Below are 25,102 nucleotides of genomic sequence, written 5' to 3'. Positions count from 1 at the left end.
ACAACACTACAAATCTATTACATTTATTGAGTTCAGGGATGGCTAACAATGGCGGGCAAACGGGTCACATCGATAGTGACCCAGCCAGTACAGAAACTAACGAGAGAAAGGAGATATGCTTCTATTGTCAGAAGTATGATGAACCACTTGCGAGAAAGAAGATTGTTTGGCTAGGTTGTTCAACATGTGAGAATTGGTGGCATAGTAGTTGTGCCGGTTTGGCTGGTCTAACCGTTACAGATGTCAAGAAGCTGACAGTGTGGAACTGCCACTTTTGTTTCGTTTTGCCTGAGAAACTCAAATTTGAAAAACTTACTGATGACGTTGCTAAAGAACTGACAAGTGTTATACAGACTGCTGTCAGCGCCAGTGTGGAACAATCTATCCAGAAGGTTCTTGTAAATGATGTTGTTTCAGAAGCCAATAAGAAGATACACAAGAGTTGGGCTGAGATAGCCAGTGGGCAGCAGAAGAAATTGATAGCTGAAGTGTGTCAGCACGCAGCAGGCCCTGCAATAACCACCATCTCACAACAGATTGATGCTAACATGCAGGAAAGGAAAAAGCGGGAGAATAACATTGTTCTGTCAAACTTACCTGATGAAGATAAGGAAAATGAGAGTCAGGAACAACTAAAGGCTATCATCTGTCGACATGCAACAGATCTTAACCAGAGTGACATTGTATCAGCAAAGAGAATAGGTGTATTTGGCAACGTCAACCGTACAAAGTACAGGGGAAGAATGGTCATTGCGAAGCTAAAGAGTGAAGAGTTAGCTACTTACACACACAACCATGGACGCGGGTTTGCTTATCATGGAAAAAAGAAAAGTGATGATGTATGGATAAATCCTGACTTGATCAAGGCGGATCGAGATATCCGGTGGAACACACGCAATGCTAAACTGGAAACTGATAAGAGGACGAAAGTAACTGCTGACAAACCACCCAAAGAGGAACTGCCAACTGATGTGGCTTCTGTAACAAATGTAGAGCATGCGGATAATAAAGAAGATGTTGTCCAGAATGCTGTGAAGTCAAAAAACGAGTAGCGAGTTGCGTAAAGGAATCACAGGGTATCAGGATGCTGTACACTAATGCTAATTCCCTGTACAATAAGATGACGGAACTCATGGTTTTGTCAGAGACTCACGACGTTCAGATCATTTGTGTGACAGAGTCCTGGCTAAATTCAGATATTGTTGACGCTGAAGTGTCTATTCCTAATTTCAACCTCTTTCGTGCAGACAGACCTAATGATACACGTTTTGGGGGATCTGCTATCTTTGTCCACAAAGCACTGAGGGTAGAACGATTGGATTGGTTTACTGGTCTTGAATCACTTGCGGTAAATATTGTAATCGACTCTGTTAGGTTCAATGTTGTTTGTCTGTATCGGTCTACTTCACTTGTTGATATGAAGGACAATGCTGGCCTGTTAGGTGCTCTTGAACGTTTACCAGTTAATGTTAGAATCTTAATTCTATTTGTAGCTTGTTTTTGTACTTACATATTACTAACCCTGTATCTCACTTTAGCAAAGGTTTAGTTCCAGTGATTGTATATACAGTGTTGGGGTAAAGGGACTCCAGAAGGCAGACAAGGCTCGACTCCAGACTCTAGTTGAAGTAACAGAAGAGAGAGGAGTGTCCAGTGTTTAGTTGACTCCAGACTCTAGCGTAGCAGAAGGGAGAGGAGTGACGTTGTCGACTCCAGACTCTAGCGTAGCAGAAGGGAGAGGAGTGACGTTGTTTTAGTGATCCCACAGATTCCAGTCGACAGATACTATCTGTGTTCTGTGACGTGGAAAGAGTGGTAAGTAGTTTATAGTTATAGTTTAGTAGTTTAGTCTAGGAGATCCCGCTTCCTCTTTCACTTTCATTTATAGTTTCACGTGGATTACCTTTCACTTTACTCACGGTCGTTTTCCCCCAGGGTTTTTTTTTTTTTTTTTTTTTTTTTTTTTTTTTTTTTTTTTTTTTTTTATAAATACAAATTAGATGAATAAAGAGGTTATACAAATCTTGTGTCAAAAGTAACCTTGTTACTCTACAATGTACTCTCTTAAATAGTGAATGATTGATATGGTGTGACTCAGTAACTCACACTACTCTGCTCTGACTAATAGTTAAAACACATTTCAATACTAAACTAAACAATGTCTTTTTTACTATTAGATTAAACTACTATTAAATTAAAACTACTACTCCTGATGATGATGTTCTTCTTACTATATGAGGGACTTCTGAATGATGAGGACTTCAAGTAAAACTGGAACTGATAACTATAAAACAAAAAACCCTGGGGGAAAACGACCGTGAGTAAAGTGAAAGGTAATCCACGTGAAACTATAAATGAAAGTGAAAGAGGAAGCGGGATCTCCTAGACTAAACTACTAAACTATAACTATAAACTACTTACCACTCTTTCCACGTCACAGAACACAGATAGTATCTGTCGACTGGAATCTGTGGGATCACTAAAACAACGTCACTCCTCTCCCTTCTGCTACGCTAGAGTCTGGAGTCGACAACGTCACTCCTCTCCCTTCTGCTACGCTAGAGTCTGGAGTCAACTAAACACTGGACACTCCTCTCTCTTCTGTTACTTCAACTAGAGTCTGGAGTCGAGCCTTGTCTGCCTTCTGGAGTCCCTTTACCCCAACACTGTATATACAATCACTGGAACTAAACCTTTGCTAAAGTGAGATACAGGGTTAGTAATATGTAAGTACAAAAACAAGCTACAAATAGAATTAAGATTCTAACAGTTAATGCGGATGAAGAGTTGGTGATAGTTGGCGATGTGAACCTACCTCATGTTAACTGGGACAAAAGTTTAGTCGAGCGCCCACCAAACTCATGTGACAGAAGGTTGCTGATGGAATCAGAATTCTTGAATGTCTTTACCAGGAAAGGTTTGAAGTGGTATGTCACTGGGTCTTCGACACGTGTCAGGAAGGTTGGTGATACAACTCAATGCTCCTTGCTTGATCAGGTCTTCTGCAATAATGATTGTTTTGTAAATAATGTTGATATCCTTGCTCCTCTGGGTAAAAGCGATCATGTATCACTACTGGTCGAGCTGAAAGTCAAAAACAATGTCGAGTTCCTTACATCTAAGAAGAAAAGCTGGTATAAGGTGGATCAGGACTTTGTTAACACACAGTCATCAGACATCAGCTGGGGGTACTCTAGAGAAGATCTTCAGGTCGAAGAGATGTGGGAAGAATTACACCAAAAACTTAGTGTCATTTCAGATCGTGTTCCAACCACCCACCTTAAAACAACTAAAGGTGGGGAGATCTTACAGAGGTTACCCTGGGATTGCTCTAGTCTGGTTAGGAAAAGAAAGTGCAAGGACCGGGCATGGAAGGATTTTGACGAGGATCCTACGATGGTGATGTTTAACGCAGCCGAGTACGAGCAGCGGATGTACCAGAACGCTGAGATTAAGGCAAAGATCAAATATGAGAATAACGTGACTAAATTGTTTAAGTTAAATTGTAAACCTCTTTTTAATTACCTTAAATCTAAAAGTGTTTTAAGAAAATCTGTAGAAAGACTTAAAACAGATGATGGTTCTGAGACCAAGTCTCCTTCTGAAACGGCAGAAGTGTTAGCTGATTTTTTCCAGTCAGTTTTTAAACCTGAACCTTTTGGCCCTCTGCCTCAAAATTGTTATACAGAATGTAATAATGATTACTTCTGGAGTAAATTTATGGTGCACCCTGAAAGTGTTGCCAAGATTTTGGGATCACTAGATATTAGTAAAGCTATGGGTCCTGATGGTGTTCATCCTAGACTCCTGAGGTATTTAAGTGAGAACAGTTCCTTTGTGGATGCGGTTGTGTTGCTGTTTAGTGCCTGTGCTTCTGAGCAGTATATTCCTGAGGTATGGAAAACTGCCACTGTTGTGGCCTTGCACAAAAAGGGGTCAGTACATAGTCCTAATAATTACAGGCCTGTGTCACTGACTTGTATACTATGCAAAGCCTATGAGAAGCTTCTTAGGGAGTATATTCTCGACGGTGTTGAACAGGTGCTTAGTAGCACGCAGCACGGCTTCATGAAGGGTCGGTCATGCTTATCTAACCTACTGGAGTCTATTGACGCTGTCAATGACTTGCTGGCTGAAGGTGGCTGTGCTGATATATTATACTTTGATTTCTCTAAGGCCTTTGATAGCGTACCACACCACCGTTTATTAGTTAAATTAAGAAATGTTGGTGTTCCTGAGGAGATAATTGGTATTTTAGAAAACTTTTTAGTATAGGGAGGTCTATGAAAGTTAAAGTAGGAGATGAATTTTCTGAGATTAAGTATATACTTTCAGGAGTGCCCCAAGGCAGTGTTTTGGGACCATTGCTCTTTCTTTTATTTGTAAATGATCTTCCAGAAGGAATCAAAGCTATCATCAAACTTTTTGCTGATGATGTTAAAATGATTGTTAATCCTTTTATTAATCTAACAGCTGATTTGAAGTTGCTAGAACTTTGGGAGTCTCGTTGGTGTTTAAATTTTAATGTAGATAAGTGTATGGTCATGCAAATTGGTTCTTGTAATCCTAAGAATCAGTACTTGTTTGGTGGTGTGCCTTTGAGATGTGTTGAAAGCGAGAAGGACCTTGGAGTTGTCTTTAACACCAGCTTCAACTTTGAGGGTCATGTGAGAAAGTGCATTGCTAAAGCTAATAGTACCATTGCCTGGCTTACAAGAAATATTATATCGAGGGAGAAAAGCGTTATGCTGGGCTTGTATAAGTCTTTAGTAAAGCCTCATATAGAGTATTGTTCACAGGCATGGGCTCCAATGGCTAGGCATGGAAACTGGTCACTGATTCTTGAATTGGAAGGTGTTCAAAGATCGTTCACCCGTATGATTGATGGATTGGGACTCATGACGTACAGAGAGAGACTGGATAAGCTGAACCTCACAACCCTGCTTGAACGCAGGGTTCGTGGAGATCTCATTGAGATGTTCAAGATCCAGGAAGGCTTTGTGGGTTATGGTTCCGATTTATTTGGTCGTTCTGGTAGGACCGTTGCTGCTAGATCAAAGACTCATAGATTCACCACAAATGAGACTGATTTCTTTGCCCAAAGGGTCTTGCGCTACTGGAACAGTCTACCACCACTTGTGAAAGCTAGTGAGTCAGTTACTGGTTTCAAGAGGGGATTAGATGCCTTTCGGCTTCATGGATATCGAGCTAATAAGCTTGGTCATCACTGGGAACTTTCATATGACATCTTTGATAGGATAGATGTGTCTGTGTCTAATAGGAATAGTTATGTAAGTTATATAAAAGATAATCCATTGGTAGCAAAGAGGAAGAAGGTTAATATCAAAGGTATTTAGTTAAATTTTTTAAAAGTTTGTAATTATATGGTTTCAAACGTAAAGTGTTCATTTTCTATGAATTTCTTTTTGAGATGCCCAGAGAGGCATTATTTATAATGTTATGTTATGTTGTGAATCCATCGCACATTCCATTCTCTCTATATTTTAACTGATAAGGACTATCACAGATGATCCTTCCTGCTTGTTGTTCAACTCTCTGCCGCCTACGCTGCTCCCTCCCAGATTTCTTACACCGCCAGTTGTATTACACTCTATTTGAATCACACCTCTCCTATTGTATCACGGTTTGGGGTGGGGCAGCCAAAACTCGTATAAGTTCTGTATTCAAAGCACAAAAATATTGTCTCAGGGTACTGTTTGGCGACAGGGAGGCATACCTAGATAAATTTAAGACCTGTGCTGGTGCTCGACCGTTTGGCAACCAAAATCTGAACAAAAAATTTTTCTTGAAAGAGCACACGAAACCTTTGTTCAAGGAACACGGAATACTTGCCGTCCAAAACCTGTACACTTACCATTGTTTCCTTGAGCTCTATAAAATCATGAAATTCCGTGCTCCGATTTCCCTCCATGAAAATTTCACCTGCTCAAGTAGGAAACCCACCCTTATACTAAGCCAAGCAGACCCCCCTGACAACTTCAATAGCAGAACGACTCGTATTTGGAACGTAATTGTGCCTAAGCTTGGTATACGTGACTACTGTCTAAGTGTGTCCTGCCTGAAGTCTAGGATGAAGCAATCACTGCTCGTCAACCAGCATAACCATGCTGATCTTGATTGGACAAACAAAGATTTTGAATGCTCTAATCTAAATTTTGACATTAAGTCTACCCTAGGGTCCACACATCCAAAATGATTATCTTGAAATTTAAAATTAGCTGGGTGTGCATTTTCCTTTGTCTTACTAACGTGTGTGAGCGCAGTGTAGTGAGAAAGTGTTTTTAACAGATTTATTATTAGACTTAGGATTATGATTTTTAATATATTACATTGATATAAGATTTATTTTTGATAGGTACTTAATAACAAAGATCAAAGGAAACTTAGAAGGAAAGCCGAGAGAACTAAGCATAAAAGTGAGGAGAACAGGATACTCTTTGAAGAGATCCGAGATGAAACAACAAACATGGCTAATCTTAAAAAACAACAGTATTATAAAGGTTTACTTGACAAAAATCAACATGATGTTAAAGCTATATATAGCATTGTCAATCGTGAGCTTGACAGACATCAGAATACTCCTCTCCCAGAATCAGAAGATGTTTCAAAACTTTGCAGTGATTTTAATCACTATTTCAATGAAAAGATCAAGAACATTAGGAAAGATTTCCCCAGCATAGAAGATTTTGATGTTGATAAACACATTATGAATCAACAGAACAATTCCAACTGTGAAGGTCGGTTATATGAATTTGAACCATGCACAGAGGATGAGCTGTCTGAAATAATCAAAGAAAGTGGAATCAAGTGTGCACCATCTGATTTTCTTCCAACAACTGTCCTCAAAGACAATATCACAAGTTTCATTCCTGTCTTGTGCAAACTGGTGAACCAGTCTCTAGCTAAGGGCACATTCGACGGTTTGAAGACTGCTGACATTATTCCTACCATCAAGGACCACAAACTTGATCCAAATGACTTCAAGAGCTATCGACCTATATCTAACCTCTCTTTTCTGGGTAAACTCATCGAGAGAGTTGTGCTGAAAAGGTTAAATGAACATCTGGCTAAAAATGATCTCAATGTGCCACAGCAATCTGCCTATAAGAAGTTCCATTCTACTGAGACCATCTTGTTAAAAGTAACAAATGACCTACTGCTGGCATGTGATAGCAAATCCTCCACTGTTCTCATGATGCTCGATTTATCTGCAGCCTTTGACACAGTGGAACACAGAAAATTACTCAAAATTCTTTCTGAAGAGATCCATATCGGAGGTACTGCTCTTAAATGGTTCAAGAGTTTCCTGGTAGGCCGCACTCAAAGAACCAGAATAGGCTCTTCTACTAGTGATACGATCATTCTAGAATTTGGTGTACCTCAAGGTTCTGTGTTAGGACCGGTGCTATTCAACATATACATCAGATCTCTGTATAGGACCATCGAGAAATCTGGATTCAATGTGCAAGGATATGCAGATGACCACCAGGTATATAAAACTTTCAAACCTTGTGATCAGGTAAATGTTCTGGGCATCCAAATTGTGAATTGCGCTAGGACCATACAGCGCTGGATGGTTGAATATTGCCTTCAACTTAATCCTGGAAAAACACAAATACTTATCATCGCCTCACCTCAAGTTCTAAACCAGGTCAGTATAGGGGGAGTTAAGCTATCAAATGATACCTGTATCAGATTTGTCAGCACAACAAAGAACCTTGGTGTTCAAATTGACCATCATCTTACTTTTGAGCCTCAAATCATGTCCCTCAAAAAGCATTGTTTCAGACTCCTTAGGAATGTAATAAGGAGAAAATATCTCTTTAGTAAAGCTCAGCTCAAGCTTATAATTAACAGCATCATTGTCTGCAAATTGGACTACTGCAATGCTCTTTATTATGGAATTAGTGACAACCTCATCCACCAACTCCAACTCGTTCAGAATGCAGCTGCTAAAGCTATAGTAGGACTATATAAATATGATCATCTAGGAGACACTCTGAAAGACCTTCATTGGCTGCCTATTAGTTACAGAATTCAATATAAGTTATTGCTTCTTGTCTATAAATGTCTTAATGGTATGGGACCAGATTATTTAAGTGATATGTTTAAATATGCCAATTATAATCATCTTATCTATTTGACTGAACCAAGAGTATATTCACAGTATGGAGAAAGATCGTTTCAGAAGGTTGGCCCTAAATTATGGAATGAGCTGCCTCTTGAAATTAAGAATTGCATGTCACTGGAATCTTTTAAAGTGTATCTGAAAACGTTTCTTTTTAAACGTGCTTTTGATATTAATTAATTTACTACTTTTTCAACGTTTCTACTGTTAAGTGCATACCCTTAACCTTGTAATTTAGTGTATCAAGTCTTTACAATTTTCTATGGTTTGGAACCTAAATGTGGATTGCTTTTCAGGTTTTCTTGTATCCTGACTTGTTTTCGTGGCACACCTGTGCATTTTAAGTTGTTGTGCCACTATAATCTATAAGTTTAAATTATTATTATTATTTAATAAAGTTGATGAATTTCCCTCCCTATTAAAATTTTAAACCCATTTAGTGAAAATTGATAAACAAAGATCTAGATATTGATACATATTATAACCAACATTGCTTATATTCTGCCTTGTAAACAAAGAGCAAATCTTCTTAATGCCTTCTTCCTGTCCTAAAACTAAAACTTCATCCTATTAAAGTAAAGGCCAGTTGTTACCACAAGCTATTATACCGTCCCTTTCAAAAACATGCCTCAGCCTCCATCAAAAACAATTTTAGTTTTCAGTCCTTCTAGTTTCCAAAAATCTACCGAGCTAGTGTTCTGGTGTGCACAAAAGCCCCTAAGCCCGTGCATTCCTTGCCCCGCTAGCTGCCAGTCCTTGACAAACTTCCAATAGCAAAGATCAACTAGTCATTCACAAATTGAGCACTATACAATTTTAATTGTTTTAAATATTTGACTTTGTAAAATGAGCTAAAACATTGATTTATTAGTTTCATTGATTTATTAGTTTCATTGTTTATATCGTTCTTCTCACATGGAATGTGCGATGTATCATGGTGAATAGAATTGGTAAAACATAAATAAATCGGTGGTTTTTTAATTTTTTTACCCAGGGTTTTTTTTGTGGTTCCTATTAAAATCAATGTAAACATTTATGGGTGAGAAATTAAAGCTAGCACGCTCAGGAGCTAAAATTGTCAGACAAGCTCAGACTCACACAAAACTTGGCACGAAGTTGTGTCTAATTATGATTGACATTCTCTAAAAATTTGAAGCAAAAATATTAATCAGAACGTAAGTTATGGCGCTTTTTTCATTCTGAAATAAAATAATTAGTGAGATCTCAGCGAGCTGTTACAATTTTAAGAGATAAGGACGAATAGACTTTTGAGGCCCACCCTGTATAATAATTAGTTGAATTTTCAAATAAAAGAATTGATGGGGGTCCTCATTCATACTAATTCTCAATTTTTGTCCCCATTAAATCGTTCGGGTGGGGGGCTGGGGACTGCTACTCCATAACCAGGATTCGAAAGTCTGTGAATTGGCTGACTCCGAGAAAATAATGACATTTTCCATCCTGTAAAAAAGGGTGGCTATGTGTCAATGCGGCATAACTCTTTGAGAGATATCATGGCAAACATAATGAAAGAAGCAGGGTGCTCAGATGTTTGGATAGAACCCTCCTTACTCCTTATCATTTATCAATCCAAATGACAGATGGTGACCCTGTCTCACTAAATTCAACCACCATAATCGACCAAATAAAGTTTAATAAATAATTATATTATACAATCACCAAAGAATATTTCCTCAAGTTGAAAACTTATTGTTTCATTTGTGCTAGACTACAGTTTTGCCAGTCTTTTCCAAAAGTTGAAATTTACATGTTTGAGTTACAGGTAAAGTTTTACAGGAAAACCACTAACATCTCAGCAACGCAAAGTCAGACTTTCATGCAGTTTTTTTCCCTACCTAGACCTGTTCATCTCCAACAGCTCTACCACTTATTAAGTTAAAACTAGAAAATTGATTTTTACTCCCCCCCCCCCCCCCCCCCATTAGTCTCAAAGTGAACATTCTAACCAAAAATTGTTAAATTATTTTAACTCACTTTAATTATTAGGATTGTCAATACCATGTTGCGTTCCCTAGCACGTCCTCTTGTTTCACTGACTGGGTGCAAAGCTGCAAGCACAACAACTGGCATTAAACCAGGGACAAAGTACGGAGGAAAAACAACTGTCACACTTATCCCAGGTAAGCACTTCTAAGATTTTGCAAATATTCGTGCAATCTCCTTGGTTGACTCAGCCGAATAATAGGAAACTTTATGAGGGTTAACTGAGGAGGGGTACCTGTTAGAAGTTCAAGAAACTTCCTTGGATACCCCTTCAGTGCATACTGTAAACATAGTACTGTTATTAACTATTTACTGTTATGGGCTATGTAATAAGTTCGGGGTTTATTCTAACTGTGATGGTATTTATCTGGGTTGTTATTCCGCATGACAGGTGTTCAGATTGACTCTCAAAGCTAGGAAGAGCTAATTCTATGTTTATAAGTTTATTGCTTTAAACAATCTCATTGTAGATTTTACAGATGCATTGAAACCTGTGACCCTCTAATCTTGTATCCTACAATATCTGGTTTGAATAGTCATAACTAGTGTTCAATGCTCGAAATAATACCAGTGTAATATCTAAATTTTGAGAATACCAAATCACACATTAAAGAAACCTATCAGTTTTTTTCTTATTATGTGACCAGTGTCTGTGATGTGGTAACTTTTATGGAAGATAATTCTATAATTAGATGCCAAAAAGCCAGCACCTAATCAGCTAATATTCTTGTCATTGTAGCATCGTGGACCAAAAGAACTGCAGTTTGTACACTTATTCCTGGTAAGATGAGCTTGGGACTGATTTTTTCATCATCATTGTTGCCCGTACATTGTGCTGATAGTAAAAATGTTCTTTATTAATATTCCTTGGTTTGCACTTTTCCCAACATGGCAGATATATATGACGTATGCTTCAACGTATTAGATTTTATGAAACTTATGGATGCAAGGAGAAAATGTATCTAGCATTTTCATCATTACAGTGGAATAGAAATTTCTATGCCATTTCGTCCCTTGGCCTTCAAAACTTCAATATCAAATTGGCATCAAAATTCTTTACACTTTTCTCACATGGACAATTATAAAGACCTCAGATTCTTTCTATTCATGCTAATTTTCTGTACCTTTTAATCTAATAGCTGATTGTTGCAGTCTCTTTTTCTTTTAGCATTAAACGTTCCTTTGCTATGCAGTACCTAACTTTAAATATTAATGTTATATTCCCTCCATTTTACTCTAATGTTTGGAGTCATTAAATCTAATGGAAATATCTAAAGAATTCATGTTTGGTTTATATCAAATGGAATCCACAGCTATAACTATATTGTGTGTGCAGGTGATGGAGTGGGTCCTGAGATCTGCGAGTCTGTGACCACCATCTTCAAGGAAATGGCTGTTCCGGTAGAGTTTGAAACTATTGAGCTCACCAAACACACACTCAATGATGAGGGTTCTTTCAACATGGCCATCACTTCATTGAAACGCAATGGTGTTGGACTAAAAGGTAAAATAACTTAAGATTTAATTTGATTTATAAGATCATTCTCAAATTCCACAAATTTTGAGTTTGAACATCATTTAATATGTTATTATAATATATAACAAAACTTCATCATGGTTCTGTTATAATTTCTCTTTCAACTAAACCAAATTGTTTCAGGTGTGCTAAATAGGTCAGGTGACTTCAGACATCATAACATGGAGTTCAGAGGAAACCTGGACACATACGCCAATGTTGTTAGAGCCGTGAGCTTTGACGGTATCAAAACCCACCACACAGGTACAATCAGAGCTCCTTATTTTCCGTTCTTTGCTGTTTATCCAAAAAATTTCGGTTTTCGCCACTGAAAAAATGGCATTTAAAGGAGGGAAAGGAAGCAGTTCTAACGAGCTCTTCTCAAACACAAGGATATATCTTGTTAACTTGGCTAGTATATATGAAACATTTGATATGGAGTTGTAGAGGGAGTTATGTGCCTCGCCGGGCTAAAGTAGTGGATGACCTTGCTGTACGGCAAGGTAAACAAGGATCTGAAACTACTAGGTTCCGTACAGACTCAACTCTGCACCCGTGTCAATATGTTCATTATATGCAAGCCTCTTGATTTATAAATATAAAATGGATCATTGCAATGATATGTAAAACTTTACCATTTGCAGGGATAGATCTGATTGCAATCCGTGAGAACACAGAAGGGGAGTACAGCTGTTTGGAGCACGAGTCTGTGCCAGGAGTCGTGGAGTCCTTCAAGGTTATCACTCGTGAAAAGTCCATGAGGATCGCTAAGTTCGCATTCGACTACGCCCTTGAGCACAATAGAAAAAAAGTGACTTGCATTCACAAGGCTAACATTATGAAGCTGAGTGATGGTCTTTTTAAGTCGTGTTGCCAAGAGGTTTGTTTTGAAACATTGCACTTTAGAATTTATTTTAATGTGGAATTCTACCATCTGGAGCACGCCAGTTATATTACAGTGCTATAAATATCCTTTAAATTTTAATGTAAGAACCGATCGAAATGTACTAAATACATTTTTTTTGAATGTGGAATGCAAATGTACATTTTGTATGAATGTGAGTAATACCATATTATATATATACAGGGTTGGCCATAAAACACTACCCATCCTTATCTCTTAAAATTGTTACAGCTCGCTGAGATCTTAATATTTATTTTAAAAACAAAAAGTGGCATAACTGTTCTGATAAATATTTTTGCTTCTTAATTTCACAGAATGTTAACAATAAGTACCTAGCTTAACCTTTGTGGCAAGTTTTGTGTGAGTGCGAGCTTCACTGCGCTTATTTGACCAATTTAGCCCCTGAGCGAGCTAGCTTGAATTTCTCACCCAGAACCGTTTACATTGGTTAATAGGAACCACCAAAAAAATCCTGGGTAAAAAAATAAAAAAACCAGCGATTTATTCACGTTTTACCAATTCTATTCACCATGATCCATCGGACATTCCATTCTCTCTATATTTTAACTGATAAGGACTATCACAGATGATCCTTCCTACTTGTGTAGATCGTTCTTCTCACATGGAATGTGCGATGCATCATGGTGAATAGAATTGGTGAAACATAAATATATCGGTGGTTTTTTAATTTTTGTACCCAGGATTTTTTTGGTGGTTCCTATTAACCAATGTAAACAGTTCTGGGTGAGAAATTAAAGCTAGCACGCTCAGCAGCTAACTTTGTCAGACAAGCTCAGACTCACACAAAACTTGGCACGAAGTTGTGTCTAATTATGATTGACATTCTCTAAAAATTTGAAGCAAAAATATTAATCAGAACGTAAGTTATGGCGCTTTTCCATTCTGAAATAAAATAATTATCAAGATCTCAGCGAGCTGAAACAATTTTAAGAGATAAGGATGGGTAGTGTTTTATGGCCCACCCTGTATAATATAGATATATACCCATACCATTTTATTATCACCAGGTGTCCGAACTGTACCCTACAATCGACTACGATGAACAGATTGTAGACAACACTTGCCAGCAACTCGTCATAAACCCACAGCAATTTGACGTCATGGTAAGTACAAACTCGGTTTCACAAAGTAATCTTAGCATTTGAATATTATGTAGTTAAAACAATTCAAACTGCCTCAGTGACCTACGTTAGGAAAAGTATTAATCCTCCTCGCGAGTCGCGATCTTGTTTCATATAATAACAATATGAGTCATACTATGGAATATGTATTATTATTCCGATGCAGATGTTTAATGTACATACATGTTTCAGGTGATGCCTAACCTGTATGGTAACCTGGTATCCAACCTGGCTGCTGGTTTAGTTGGCGGAGCAGGAGTAGTTCCCAGCAAGAGTTACGGCAGTGAAATAGCTGTAAGTATGATTAGGGTATTATATCAGATCTCATTTTAATTCAAAGTACCTTCCTCAGCAATATGATAGGGAAAAGTTATTCTTAACTTTGGCCCTTCAAAATTTAAACCGATAAAGGTTCCGGTTGATGAACTTGTCTAATTTTAAATTGATATATTTTAAAGCTTGATCAAAGAAACCGGCCAACTCAATTCTTACGTCCAGGTATTTGAACCTGGTGCTCGTCACACATGGATGGAGATGAAGGGAATGTACGTTGCAAACCCTGTAGCTATGGTCCTCAGTTCCGCTTTCATGCTGAAACATCTAACTCTCCACGATGCTGGAGACAAGTTGATCCAAGCAGTCAGTAAGTAAAATCGTAGGGGTATAGGACTTTTCAGAAAGATCATTGATCTGTGATCTGTGATCTGTGATCTGTGATCTGTGATATGTGATCTGTGATCTGTGATCTGTGATCTGTGATCTGTGATCTGTGATCTGTGATCTGTGATCTGTGATCTGTGATTGCCTGCATCATTACAAATATATTATATTATATAATAATGGTTAAACCCAACTGTAAACGGACCGTTTTACTGTCCTGGCACTATCACACGCACCCCAATCTGACAGAGTTAGTGTTGAACAAGCAGAGCTGTAAAACACGAGATCTGGGCGGGAATGCTACCACTCCAGAGATGACACGAGCTATCTTGAACGAACTTGACACCCTGTATGCTTAGTCATAAGATTATAGGTAACCATGAACAGATCTTCAAAGTATGAAGCATACACACAACTCCCAGCATCATTATCAGAAAGCCAGAAGCACCTTATAACCTTGTGGCTTGCACGGCACCGGCTTGTCACAATGTTATCTCGAGATCATCCATTCTCATCTCGTCCTGACGTCATGATGCACAAATGAAACTCATAGTATTTAGCATGACGTACATATCGATCACATTTAAAACTTAAGGAATTCTGTTTCGGTAAAGATTGAAAATTTGTATTATAAACCGCATTACGTAGACTAATCTTCCACGGATCACTCATCACATGACTATATTATTATTTATAAATAATTTTATCATTTCAATTATTTCATTTATTACCAGTGAATGGAATTTCCAGATGATAATAAAACATATAAATAAAAAGATATGGCCGTGATGTAATTATGATATAATTATGACGTAATATTTCAGAGAATGTTTTAAACAAGCGAAGCTGTCGTACAATAGACCTCGGTGGGAAAGCCAAGACTCGTGACATGACACGTGCTATTCTGGATGAACTCGAAATAATGGAACTGCAAGCCAATCTTGGTATCTAGTTCCGTTCAAGCTAATATTATCTGTTATTTTCTATTTATTTAGTGGGATTTGAAAAGACTGAAAGAAAATGTTAGTAGGAAAATAAATGATACTGTGTTTTTCCACCCTGATTTATTTAATTTCCTTCAAGTATGGTTCTCTTCACTCGCTAGGTATATTTTCATTTCAAATTCCCATGATACATACTGTATCAAGTTTCATAGTACACCTTTAACGATATAATATTACACAGTATTTGCCTGTCCATTTTATAATGTCGAGTTTTGCATTTACCTGCACGTAACGTTCTTCAACGCCTTTTTGAAATTTCATTAAACCCAAGTTTATTTATTGATTGTCGGATAATGTGTTTAAACGTTTTGCTGTAACATAATTTTGAGACTATTTATTTTCTACAAATGGCTACTAAATGTCAGTTTTATTTTTAGCCTAAGTTAAACTGTTTCCGAAAACTCTCATTCGCAATCTGACAGTTAATGACTTTGCAAACTATTCATTCAATCTATTAAAGTAACCGTAAAATTCAATAGAGGAAAAATTAGACTACTTTTATTAACAATTTGAACAATTTGAGAAGATTTAAACACATAAAATAAAATGAAAACAAATATCTTTTAATCATATCCCTACTCCTAAGATGCAGCAAATTCTGCTGACCCTGCTCCTGCTCTCCCTCTCCTCGTATACCCTGTCACTTGACCCTACTTCTTGTGAAGAACTAAGGATTGTGGAAACAATTCCTGACGGTCTCACCTTCGCCAACTCCTCCCTTCCAAGAAATGAGCCCACCACTATGGCTCTTACTCAGCTACTCGATGCAGCCCAACTTAATCTTGATATCGCTGAGTATTACTTTGATCTGAGACCCAGCCCACCTGCCGAGGATGGATCTGATGAAGATGGGAGGGATATTTGGAGTGGTTTACGGAGAACTGGGTTGAGATTAAAAGAAGCCGGAGGTGGATTGAGGATTGTGCACAATGTTCCTGATAAGGAGTTTCCTGATCCTGATACCAAGGATTTAGCGGATGCTGGAGCAGCAGAAGTGAGGTATCTCGACTTTGAGAAACTGATAGGGGGTGGGATAATCCATACTAAGTTGTGGGTTGCTGATCAGACAAGCTTCTATCTTGGGTCTGCAAACATGGACTGGCAATCCCTTCGGCAGGTCAAAGAGTTGGGAATCCTGGGTATAAACTGTCGAGTTATCGCTCAGGATCTTCAAAAGATGTTTGAAATTTACTGGTATCTTACAACCAACCCAGTTCCTGATAAATTCCCTGCATCGTTGGATACTTTATACAACAGCAACAATCCCATGAGGTTTAAAACTATGCAATCAAACACTGTGATGACAGCCTTTTTAGTTTCAAGCCCACCACAGTTTTGTACAAAAAGCCGAACTGTTGGAATTGATGGTCTGATACATGTGTTGGACTCAGCTGAGAAGTTCATCCACATTGAAGTAATGGACTACTTTCCCGCCATTATCTACACTAATCCTAACAAATACTGGCCAGTTATAGACGATGCGCTGCGCAGAGCTGTTTTTAACCGTGGAGTTGAACTTAGGCTCCTGGTAGGTCTGATGCCGCACAACCTGTCCCGATCTGATGAATACCACTATCTCTCCAGCCTTGCAGCTCTTGATGGCAGCGGAAGAGACCATAAAGTCGTCAGTAAAGTCAAACTGTTCATCATACCAGCCTACACACCCGCACAAGAACGTCTGCAGTACGCGCGAGTCAACCATGCTAAATTCGTTGTTACAGATAAGAACACGTACGTGTCTACAAGTAACTGGTCTGGAGACTACTTCACCAGTACTGGGGGATTAGTATGATCATGGAGAACGGGGGAGGGTGTGGTGTGTGTGGGACTGTGGCTGGAGTGTTTGATAGGGACTGGGCCTCCGAGTATACCAAACCTCTTAGACCCTGGGGTCCTGGGGGTGATGGTGTGGAAAGTGAGGAGACTGCTGTGATATTTTGATTGGTTTTGCATTTTTGTATGTGATTGTATTTGTTATGACGTTATAATTCATAATTATATTTTATATGGACACGTTCATTTGAGTTTGAGGATATTGGTAAACAAAAATAATAGCGTTTTCGACGATAGTGGCTTAATTTTGACATCTATTAACCTAGCACGTTCAGAAGTTCTGAACATTAGCCACGTAACCCATACTCCCATATGCACCGCTCAGAAAGAAAATCTATTGTTGTTAGGCACTATAATGTTTCAAATGTCACATTTTGTGTGACTTAGTTAACTGCAGTTGTCTAATTATCATTCCTTGGTCTGAAATATAGTAAATTAGGTCAATCTTACAATTATGATACAACATTGGTTAATGGGCACGGATCGAACGGTTACAAGGCAATATTTGGGTAACTTTGTCACACTAATGATACCATACCTCTATTTTATTGTGAGGTGTCCTAAAAACCCCTTCAACTCATTATTTGATGGTTGCTCTACCAATCATAGCCCTAAAATATATTGTTTTGAATAGTTAGCTAATACAGGCACTTGGTTATTGGGAAATGAGGTTAATTCTGTCACAATATATAATGAAATTTTAAATTTTGGGCGAATTATTTATATTTGATTTTGGGTTTGAAAGGCGGGAAAACTTTATATGATGACAATGTAGTTGATGCAAGTTAAGATCAGTTGATGTTTACATTGTCACAAAAAATTATACGAAATAGTAAATGAGTTAAAAACAATGATTATAGAATGAAATAGTCTCTTATAATAACTGATGTGACAAAGTGAACATGTCTTGCCCCTATTTTGAAGATCTATATTCTATACCTCTATTAGAATTCAACATTCTTAAGTTTAACAATTTTAGGTTAAATTTGTCAAAGTCACTAAAAATGTGACAAAATTAACTTTCCCTGCCCCAACAATATCAAGATAGTGTGTTAAAATTGGCATAGGATGCTTAATTGCCTATATAAATCAATCCAAACTACAAAATATATGTTAATGTGATGACGATTACCTAACTCTTATAATAACTGATGTGACAAAGTAAACATGTCTTGCCCCTATTTTGGCGATCTATAACACTATTAGAATTCAACATTCTTTCAAAAAGGATTGGAAGAATATTGTCCAGAACATCAGAGCTCAATTTTAACAATTTTAGATTAATTTGTCAATGACACTGAAAATGTGACAAAATTAACTTTCCCTGCCCCAACAATATCAAGATAGTGCACGTTAAAATTGGCATAGGATGCTTTATTACAGGTATATTAATCGATCCAAACTACGAAAAATATTTTTTAATCTGATGACGATTACCTAACTCTTATAATAACTGATGTGACAAAATAAACATGTCTTGCCCCTATTTTGAAGAACTATACCTCTATTAGAATACTATGTAACTTAATCATCAAAATTTTTTCGATAAACTAGTTATTTTGCCAGCAAGGAGCTAACAGAGTTATAATAATTTTTTTGTGACGAAATTACCCTATTTTGACCATGTTGTGGTAGTTTAATTGTGACACTGTTAACATATTACCACCTAATAATGATTCTTGTGACTGGTGCATGATACTAGCAGTGTTGTTTGATCCATAGTACGTAATATAAGGGGGTTTAAGCTGGTATATCATTATTTGTTCAATTTCACACATGTTCAGATATCATCAAGATTATGTGACAAAGTAAACTTGGTTGTGCCTTCTGTGTTATAATTCCTTACGACTATATGATATAATAACAATTCCCAGCACTTTCAGGCCATCAAATAAACCTACACTACTCAGCATTGCTTATCAGGGTACCCTAAACATTCATCATATATTTTCTTTAATGTGTGACAAAGTAAACCTGAGTGCACCATCCAACGAAAAAAGTCGTCAAATATGTAGGTAATGGTCATATGTACCCATCCAATCAACTGGACACTCAAAAATTTGGTCAAAAACGGCAGCAAGGGGTCCATATTTACTCCGTCACATGTTTATAGTGTGACAATGTAACCATTTCCGTGCCGGCCGTATTTAAGCGATATCTTATCACCTGATTAAGATATCGTTATGTGACAAAGTTAGCCTAGAGGATGAGACGATTATCCTAACCATCAAGGGTTTATGTAATTTCATAGTGTGACAAAGTCAACTACACTGTGCCTTTTAATAGGGTCACTTATATTTACCAATATCCTCAAACTCAAATGAACGTGTCCATATACATCGCTTCAATTTTTAAATGTTCAAGGGGTGGTTTTTGACAAAAAATGATTGATTTAAGTCAATGTCTATTTTTTTAGCTTCTTCCATTAGTATTGCTGGAGTGGGAGATATTTTTCATGACTTTTGTAACCTATTTTTATCAGTGACCACTGTCTTTTAATGATTTCTTTTAGAATCGGTCTAAATTATGTAATGCGTTAAATGTTTTGTTTAATTGGTCTACATGTTTTGTATCTGATGAAATATTAATTAACATTATATTTTCTAGATCTGACAATTAGCATCTTCATTTTTTATTTAAAACAGTTAACAATTTACAATTTCAAATGATTCATCTGGAAACTATTGGTAGCTGAAAAGTATTTCAATATTCGTACATACATACCATACAATATAAGAATTCCGGTTAATTATGTATTATATAATAATATCAGTGTTTTGTGCCACTGTAAGCGTAAAATTGTAACATTGCAATTTGCAGTAGTATGGCAGGGAGTGTCAAGAACATAGTGATAGGTGGAGGCACTGGTAACATAGGGAAATACCTTGTCAGCAGTCTCATCAAAGGGGGTCACAATGTTTCCGTCATTTCCAGACAAGCATGGGTAGGTACATAATAACAGAGGCTATGCTAGGGGGCCATGATTAGCGATATTTCGAATATCTGTGCGAGTTCTTCTTCTCAGGAGTATACTCTGATACTTAATCCTTTACTTACTTATTACAAGTATTTACATACCTTAAGGTTTTGTAGATTATTGTCCGTCCTCTATTGTTTCTCAGATTGTTTATTGAATTAAAATTATTGAAACAGTTGTCTTCGATAGGTTTGATTAGATGGGGGTGAATGAGTGGATGAGCCAACAAAAGCAACTGTTAAATCTTTAAATCATATCTTAAATTTTCAGGCCTTGAATAAAGCGTCAAAAGTAGCTCCTGCTGATGGAGCAAGACATCAGATGGCAAAGAATTTCATAAGCTGGGTAAGTCAAACTCAATTTTTTTTAAGTGTTTGAAACTTAACCAGGGACAAAAGGAAATCGCAGCATGTACGGAATCGCGATTTTTCCCATTATTTGCGACAAATTTTATGTATAGTTTAATATACCGCGAAATTTAATTCGCGGTATCGCGATTTTTGGCCAAAATTACCGCGAAATCCATTTGTCCCTGTTTGAAACCGATCACAAATCACAATCAATGGCAACCAGTTTGATGTGCCTTATTTACCCCTTGTAAGTTCTTGTTCTCATTCACCGTACAGCGTACTGAAAGACTTTTTTTCTACAGAAAGATATTGATAAAGATGGACTGCCTTTGGACACGGATGTTGTTATAAATTTATCTGGCCAGTCAATTGGCAAGCCGGGACCTTGGGTAAATTCAATAAAGAAATCCATTACCAGCAGCAGGTTCGTTATTTACTATTTAGTGGGTAATCTTAAAGCATCAGCCAAGTTTAGTAACAGCAGTAGTTCAAAATATTTTTAGGGAACTGTAACAATTCTTAGATCGCAAGTTATTTATTTTTGTAATTACACCTGGCAGATCATAACAATTGTTCAAAAATTTTCAGAATCGACACAACAACAAAACTTGCCAAAGCAATTGCTAAATCTGAGGCTCCTCCAAAACTGTTTATATCTGCTTCTGCTGTTGGTAGGTTGGTCTTCTTCAAATATTTGCCTAGTTACTAGTTAGAGACATCTATAATCTATATCTTCATAGGAATAGTGTCACATTTCATTAAACTCGTGATCGTGGTGGCTTATTTAATATTTTCCCCGTGATTTCAAGTGTGAATGCCACAGAAGACGCTCAAACGAAATGATGATGATTTATTTTTAAATTCCTTATTCATTACTTAGGAGTGTACGGTCTGGATGCCGAGAAGACATACACAGAGTCAGACCCTCCGGTAGCTAAAGGAAAGGAAACCTACTTTACCGACCTCTGCTTGAAGTGGGAGGAGAGCTCTAAACTAACAGAGGAATGTCAAACCAGAGTTGTTAACCCTAGATTCGGTAAGCTTTAAAGTTCCTCTTTATCTTTATCAGAACGTGAGAGCACGTCTTGATGGAATATGATAAATTAAATCTTTGATTGGTCCAATGGTCCTATTTCCAATATCATATAAAACGTTGTTCTGACCAAACAACTCAGCTGCTTAATCAGTAGTGAGAAGTAACTGTAACATCGCAATCAGGGGTGGTGCTGGCATACAACACAGATCCTATGAGAATTTTGTTACCACAAGGCCTTCTTTTTGGTGGAACTGTGGTCGGATCAGGTGAGCAACCCTTCCCCTGGATACACATTGACGATACAGTGAGCGCCCTGGAGATGATGATTGAGAATGAGGAAGTCAGTGGGCCTGTCAACTTTGTGGCTCCGCAAATTGTCGACAACTCTCAGTTCACTCGGGCGTTGGGTAACTTTTACTTTGTTGTAGCTGTTATTACAATAGTTTCAATACTATTAATGATTGTATACCTCATGTACAAATGTACCGGTGTAACCCTATGCAGCGTAATTATTTCAAATATTTAATTAGTAAAAATACACACTCTTTACCGCTCTTAAAATTTCAGCTGATGCGTGTATGACTAGTGTACAGAAGATCACCTTGCCTGCACCTCTTGTTCGGCTCATGTACGGAACAGAAAGAGCAGACTGTATTCTTTTAGACAGTCCCAAAGTTGTCCCTCAGAAACTGCTGGACTTTGGTTTTCAGTTCCAGCACAAAGACATTGACTCTGCCATGAAGGCCATGGTGGACTCACTGGAGGGCTGTACAACTCCGGGGATGAGGGTCTTTAAAATGGTCATTGGTAGAAATAAAAAGGCTGCAAAGTAGGCTTCCCCCAAAGTAGCGCTATGAATTGAAAAGCACTCTGTTCTATTTTGCCTGGTGATTATGGCAAGTGTAGCTGGCTAGTGCCTATCAAATCGCTTCCGGCTTCAGTGATATCAGCTGATTTCTTATATAGAGTTAAATTTAGGGATAATCTTAATTGTGTGGATTCAATTGTTAAAGAAAAACAAAAGGAATTCTGGTCAACTTGTTGTAGTCCTTCGGTATTCTAGGTACAAACCTGTGACCCTTGTAAAATAAAAAGAATCTGGAGGACAAATTTGATGATTATTATATTTTATCAATCTTATAGATTTGAAAGTTTGATGTTAACTTAGTTCTGTTTTGTAATTAGGATTTTGTATTTAATTTATTTACAACGATTGAAAACATTTAATTTCTACTATAATTCATACAATAAGCCTGAAAGTTACATATTGATATTATATATAACATGAACCTCACATCTTGTTCATTTTGAAAATATACCATCAGCCTGTGTTTCTACTTATTGAAGAAACAACGAACTTTCTTTTACCTAGCAGCTAATTGACTTACTTCGTCTATCAAGTAGGTTGGTCATGGACCATGGTATCTAGGTGCAAATAAATTGTGCCGAGGTGCTGCAAAAATGTGTCAAGAAAGCGTAAAATAAGTTATAAAATGGATTGTTAATCTATCAAATGTATGTATATTTTGTTAGTACTAGTTTTCAAATCATTGTCAAATAGTTATGGAGGGAGTAGAAGGACTTTACAAGAAGTTTGGAGTTTTGGCTGATGCCAAAGACAAAGCAGGAGAGGTCAGTACAGACAAAAGGATAGTTTTTCTTCAACCTGAAATTCATCTAAAAGTCTAAGAAGACTGACTACTGAAACTTGTCTTTAAACAAGCAAGCTCCTATTACAAGAAAACTTTGATTGTCCACTTGAAGGCTCCTTATTTTTGTAATAAAATTTCACATTTTGTTCCTCAGTACGAAGAAGAGTATCTCTCAATTCTCTCCACTATCAGTAATGGATCTGATGCTGAAAAGAGATTGTGTGCATCCTTCATTCCGCGATTCTTCAAATCTTTCCCAAATCATCAGGAGGCAGCTTTCAATGCTCAACTTGGTTAATGATGGATTTGAACTTTTTTGGATTTTATCAAACCTTCGGAAATAAATTCTAAATATTTGATCAGACTAGTGAATTCATGATATCATTCTAAAGCTTATTTCCTCCTAAAAAGAAAAGTTTCACAATAACTACTCCTGTTCAGATCTGTGTGAAGAGGAAGAGGCAGTCATCAGGAGAGAAGCTATCAAGGGTTTACCAGACTTGTGTAAAGCTGATCCTAAACTTGTGTCTAGGTGAGAGCAGCTATAGTTCAGTACTTTGTTAATTGTAAATTGTGTTCAGGACTCAGGCCAGGTTACCACGTTGCAATTTCATTTTTTGCATAATATGTCAATATTATTCTTTTGTCTTATATAACATCATATAAATATCATTATTATGCTTGATCCTCACTGCACCTTGTGGCCGTATTGAATAATATGTCGTTTAAAAATATATAATATGTTTATTTTCTGTTAGCTAAAAACTGTACGAATTGTTAGCTCGCTAAATTAAAGTAGAGAAATGGGCTGAAAACAGAAAATACACATTTGTAGCTCATGGGTGCACGTTTTAAGCATTATCATTATAACTTTATAACATAAAAAAACAATAAAATTCTGTTTAAATACGCCATACATTCAATAGCATATTTTTAACTACATTGCCATGACATGTACAGCCAGCTTCACAGAAATTGCAATGTTTAAAAATTCTAAAATAATAACAATTAATTGCTTTGTGTCTGAAGAATACCTAAATGAAAATAACCAGTTACTACTAAAATAAAAGAGAAAAAAATTCCAAGAAAAAGCAATAGGTTATACCTCATCAAAAATTACTCCATCATCAGCCAAAGTGAGCACAAAACGGACAGAAAAAACTAAATACTAATCTATTTAAATTGAACCTAAAACAATCTCCCCCGCATATTCCAACTCATTTTTCAAAACAAGTTTCTCCAATTCACTCCAACTATTTACTAGTAACGTTCGTCTTCTCGGAGTTAGCCTCTTTATACAAGCCCCTCCTCACCATCTGTCGTCTGATCAACATCATGGCCCGACTGCTCCTCAATCTGGCCCTCAGCGGCTTCATCCGGCACAGATACACCACTGGGTTAGACGCACTGTTCAGAGCTACAGAGACCCTCCCCACTAGGATGAACACCAGCTGAAGCTCCTCTACCTTGAAGTCGGTGGTCCAGGTGAGAGCGTTGAACTCTGTGGAGAGGAGGTAACAGTAGACAAGCCAGCAAGGAACATTGAACAAGATGTACACTAGTGTCATTATCAGTATCGTTATCGTGGCTTGGGTCACAGCTGCCGTTGCCAGGTCCGGTTCATCGTTGGCAATGTTAACTTGTAGGCTGTGGGCTCTGTCCAAATCCTTGCCTGGTCCGGGTCTTGTCAACCCGTTGGATTTAAATCTCAGCACGATATGTTTCCGGTTGTTATCAGAGGTGTTTCTCAGCTGCTTACGATTTATACTGGACCTCAGCAACACAGTGACAGAAGCAACACACGACACCACAACAACTAAACCGGGCACTAGCCAGGGAAGGATGATAGTGGTGTAAGTCATGCCATACCACAGG

At 37.5% G+C, this 25,102-nt stretch overlaps 4 protein-coding genes across 9 annotated transcripts in view; all 4 read left to right on the top strand.

The window, feature by feature from the left end:
• The window catches only part of LOC134819291 (apoptosis inhibitor 5 homolog), a 50,459-nt gene continuing 25,357 nt past the window's right edge, over window positions 1–25,102 (top strand). For both annotated transcript variants that reach the window (XM_063829157.1, XM_063829155.1), the window contains exons 1-4: window positions 1–33; window positions 23,139–23,207; window positions 23,382–23,520; window positions 23,669–23,759. In XM_063829157.1, coding sequence (XP_063685227.1) covers window positions 23,139–23,207; window positions 23,382–23,520; window positions 23,669–23,759 — 299 coding nt within the window. In that variant the 5' untranslated portion in view covers window positions 1–33. The remainder of the gene's footprint in view (window positions 34–23,138; window positions 23,208–23,381; window positions 23,521–23,668; window positions 23,760–25,102) is intronic.
• LOC134819292 (uncharacterized) lies at window positions 8–15,738 on the top strand. 5 transcript variants are annotated; one of them, XM_063829159.1, is made up of 11 exons: window positions 8–31; window positions 10,157–10,290; window positions 10,893–10,934; window positions 11,490–11,657; window positions 11,814–11,933; window positions 12,314–12,549; window positions 13,602–13,697; window positions 13,908–14,009; window positions 14,214–14,358; window positions 14,625–14,748; window positions 15,200–15,738. In XM_063829159.1, exons 2-10 carry the CDS (start codon window positions 10,170–10,172, stop codon window positions 14,732–14,734), a joined length of 1,140 nt encoding a protein of 379 aa, XP_063685229.1. In that variant the 5' UTR covers window positions 8–31; window positions 10,157–10,169; the 3' UTR covers window positions 14,735–14,748; window positions 15,200–15,738. The 5 variants fall into 5 exon arrangements, with proteins under 5 accessions (XP_063685229.1, XP_063685228.1, XP_063685230.1 ...); XM_063829158.1 differs by lacking the exon at window positions 14,625–14,748; XM_063829160.1 differs by lacking the exon at window positions 8–31 and having other exon boundaries at window positions 10,153–10,290.
• LOC134819293 (epimerase family protein SDR39U1-like) lies at window positions 9–22,787 on the top strand. Its single transcript, XM_063829163.1, has 8 exons — window positions 9–32; window positions 20,034–20,156; window positions 20,460–20,534; window positions 20,842–20,963; window positions 21,128–21,210; window positions 21,420–21,575; window positions 21,758–21,982; window positions 22,143–22,787. Exons 2-8 carry the CDS (start codon window positions 20,037–20,039, stop codon window positions 22,406–22,408), a joined length of 1,047 nt encoding a protein of 348 aa, XP_063685233.1. The 5' UTR covers window positions 9–32; window positions 20,034–20,036; the 3' UTR covers window positions 22,409–22,787.
• LOC134819869 (5'-3' exonuclease PLD3-like) lies at window positions 15,930–17,320 on the top strand. Its single transcript, XM_063830018.1, is given in 2 exon segments — window positions 15,930–17,154; window positions 17,157–17,320. Coding segments are annotated over 2 exon segments (1,353 nt in total). The 5' UTR covers window positions 15,930–15,965.

Source organism: Bolinopsis microptera, chromosome 8 (genome assembly GCF_026151205.1).
Source record: "Bolinopsis microptera isolate Bmic1 chromosome 8, MBARI_Bmic_1.0, whole genome shotgun sequence".
NCBI lineage: Eukaryota > Metazoa > Ctenophora > Tentaculata > Lobata > Bolinopsidae > Bolinopsis > Bolinopsis microptera.
Note: the sequence above shows the minus strand (reverse complement) of the source record. Positions and strands in the feature narration are given on the sequence as shown.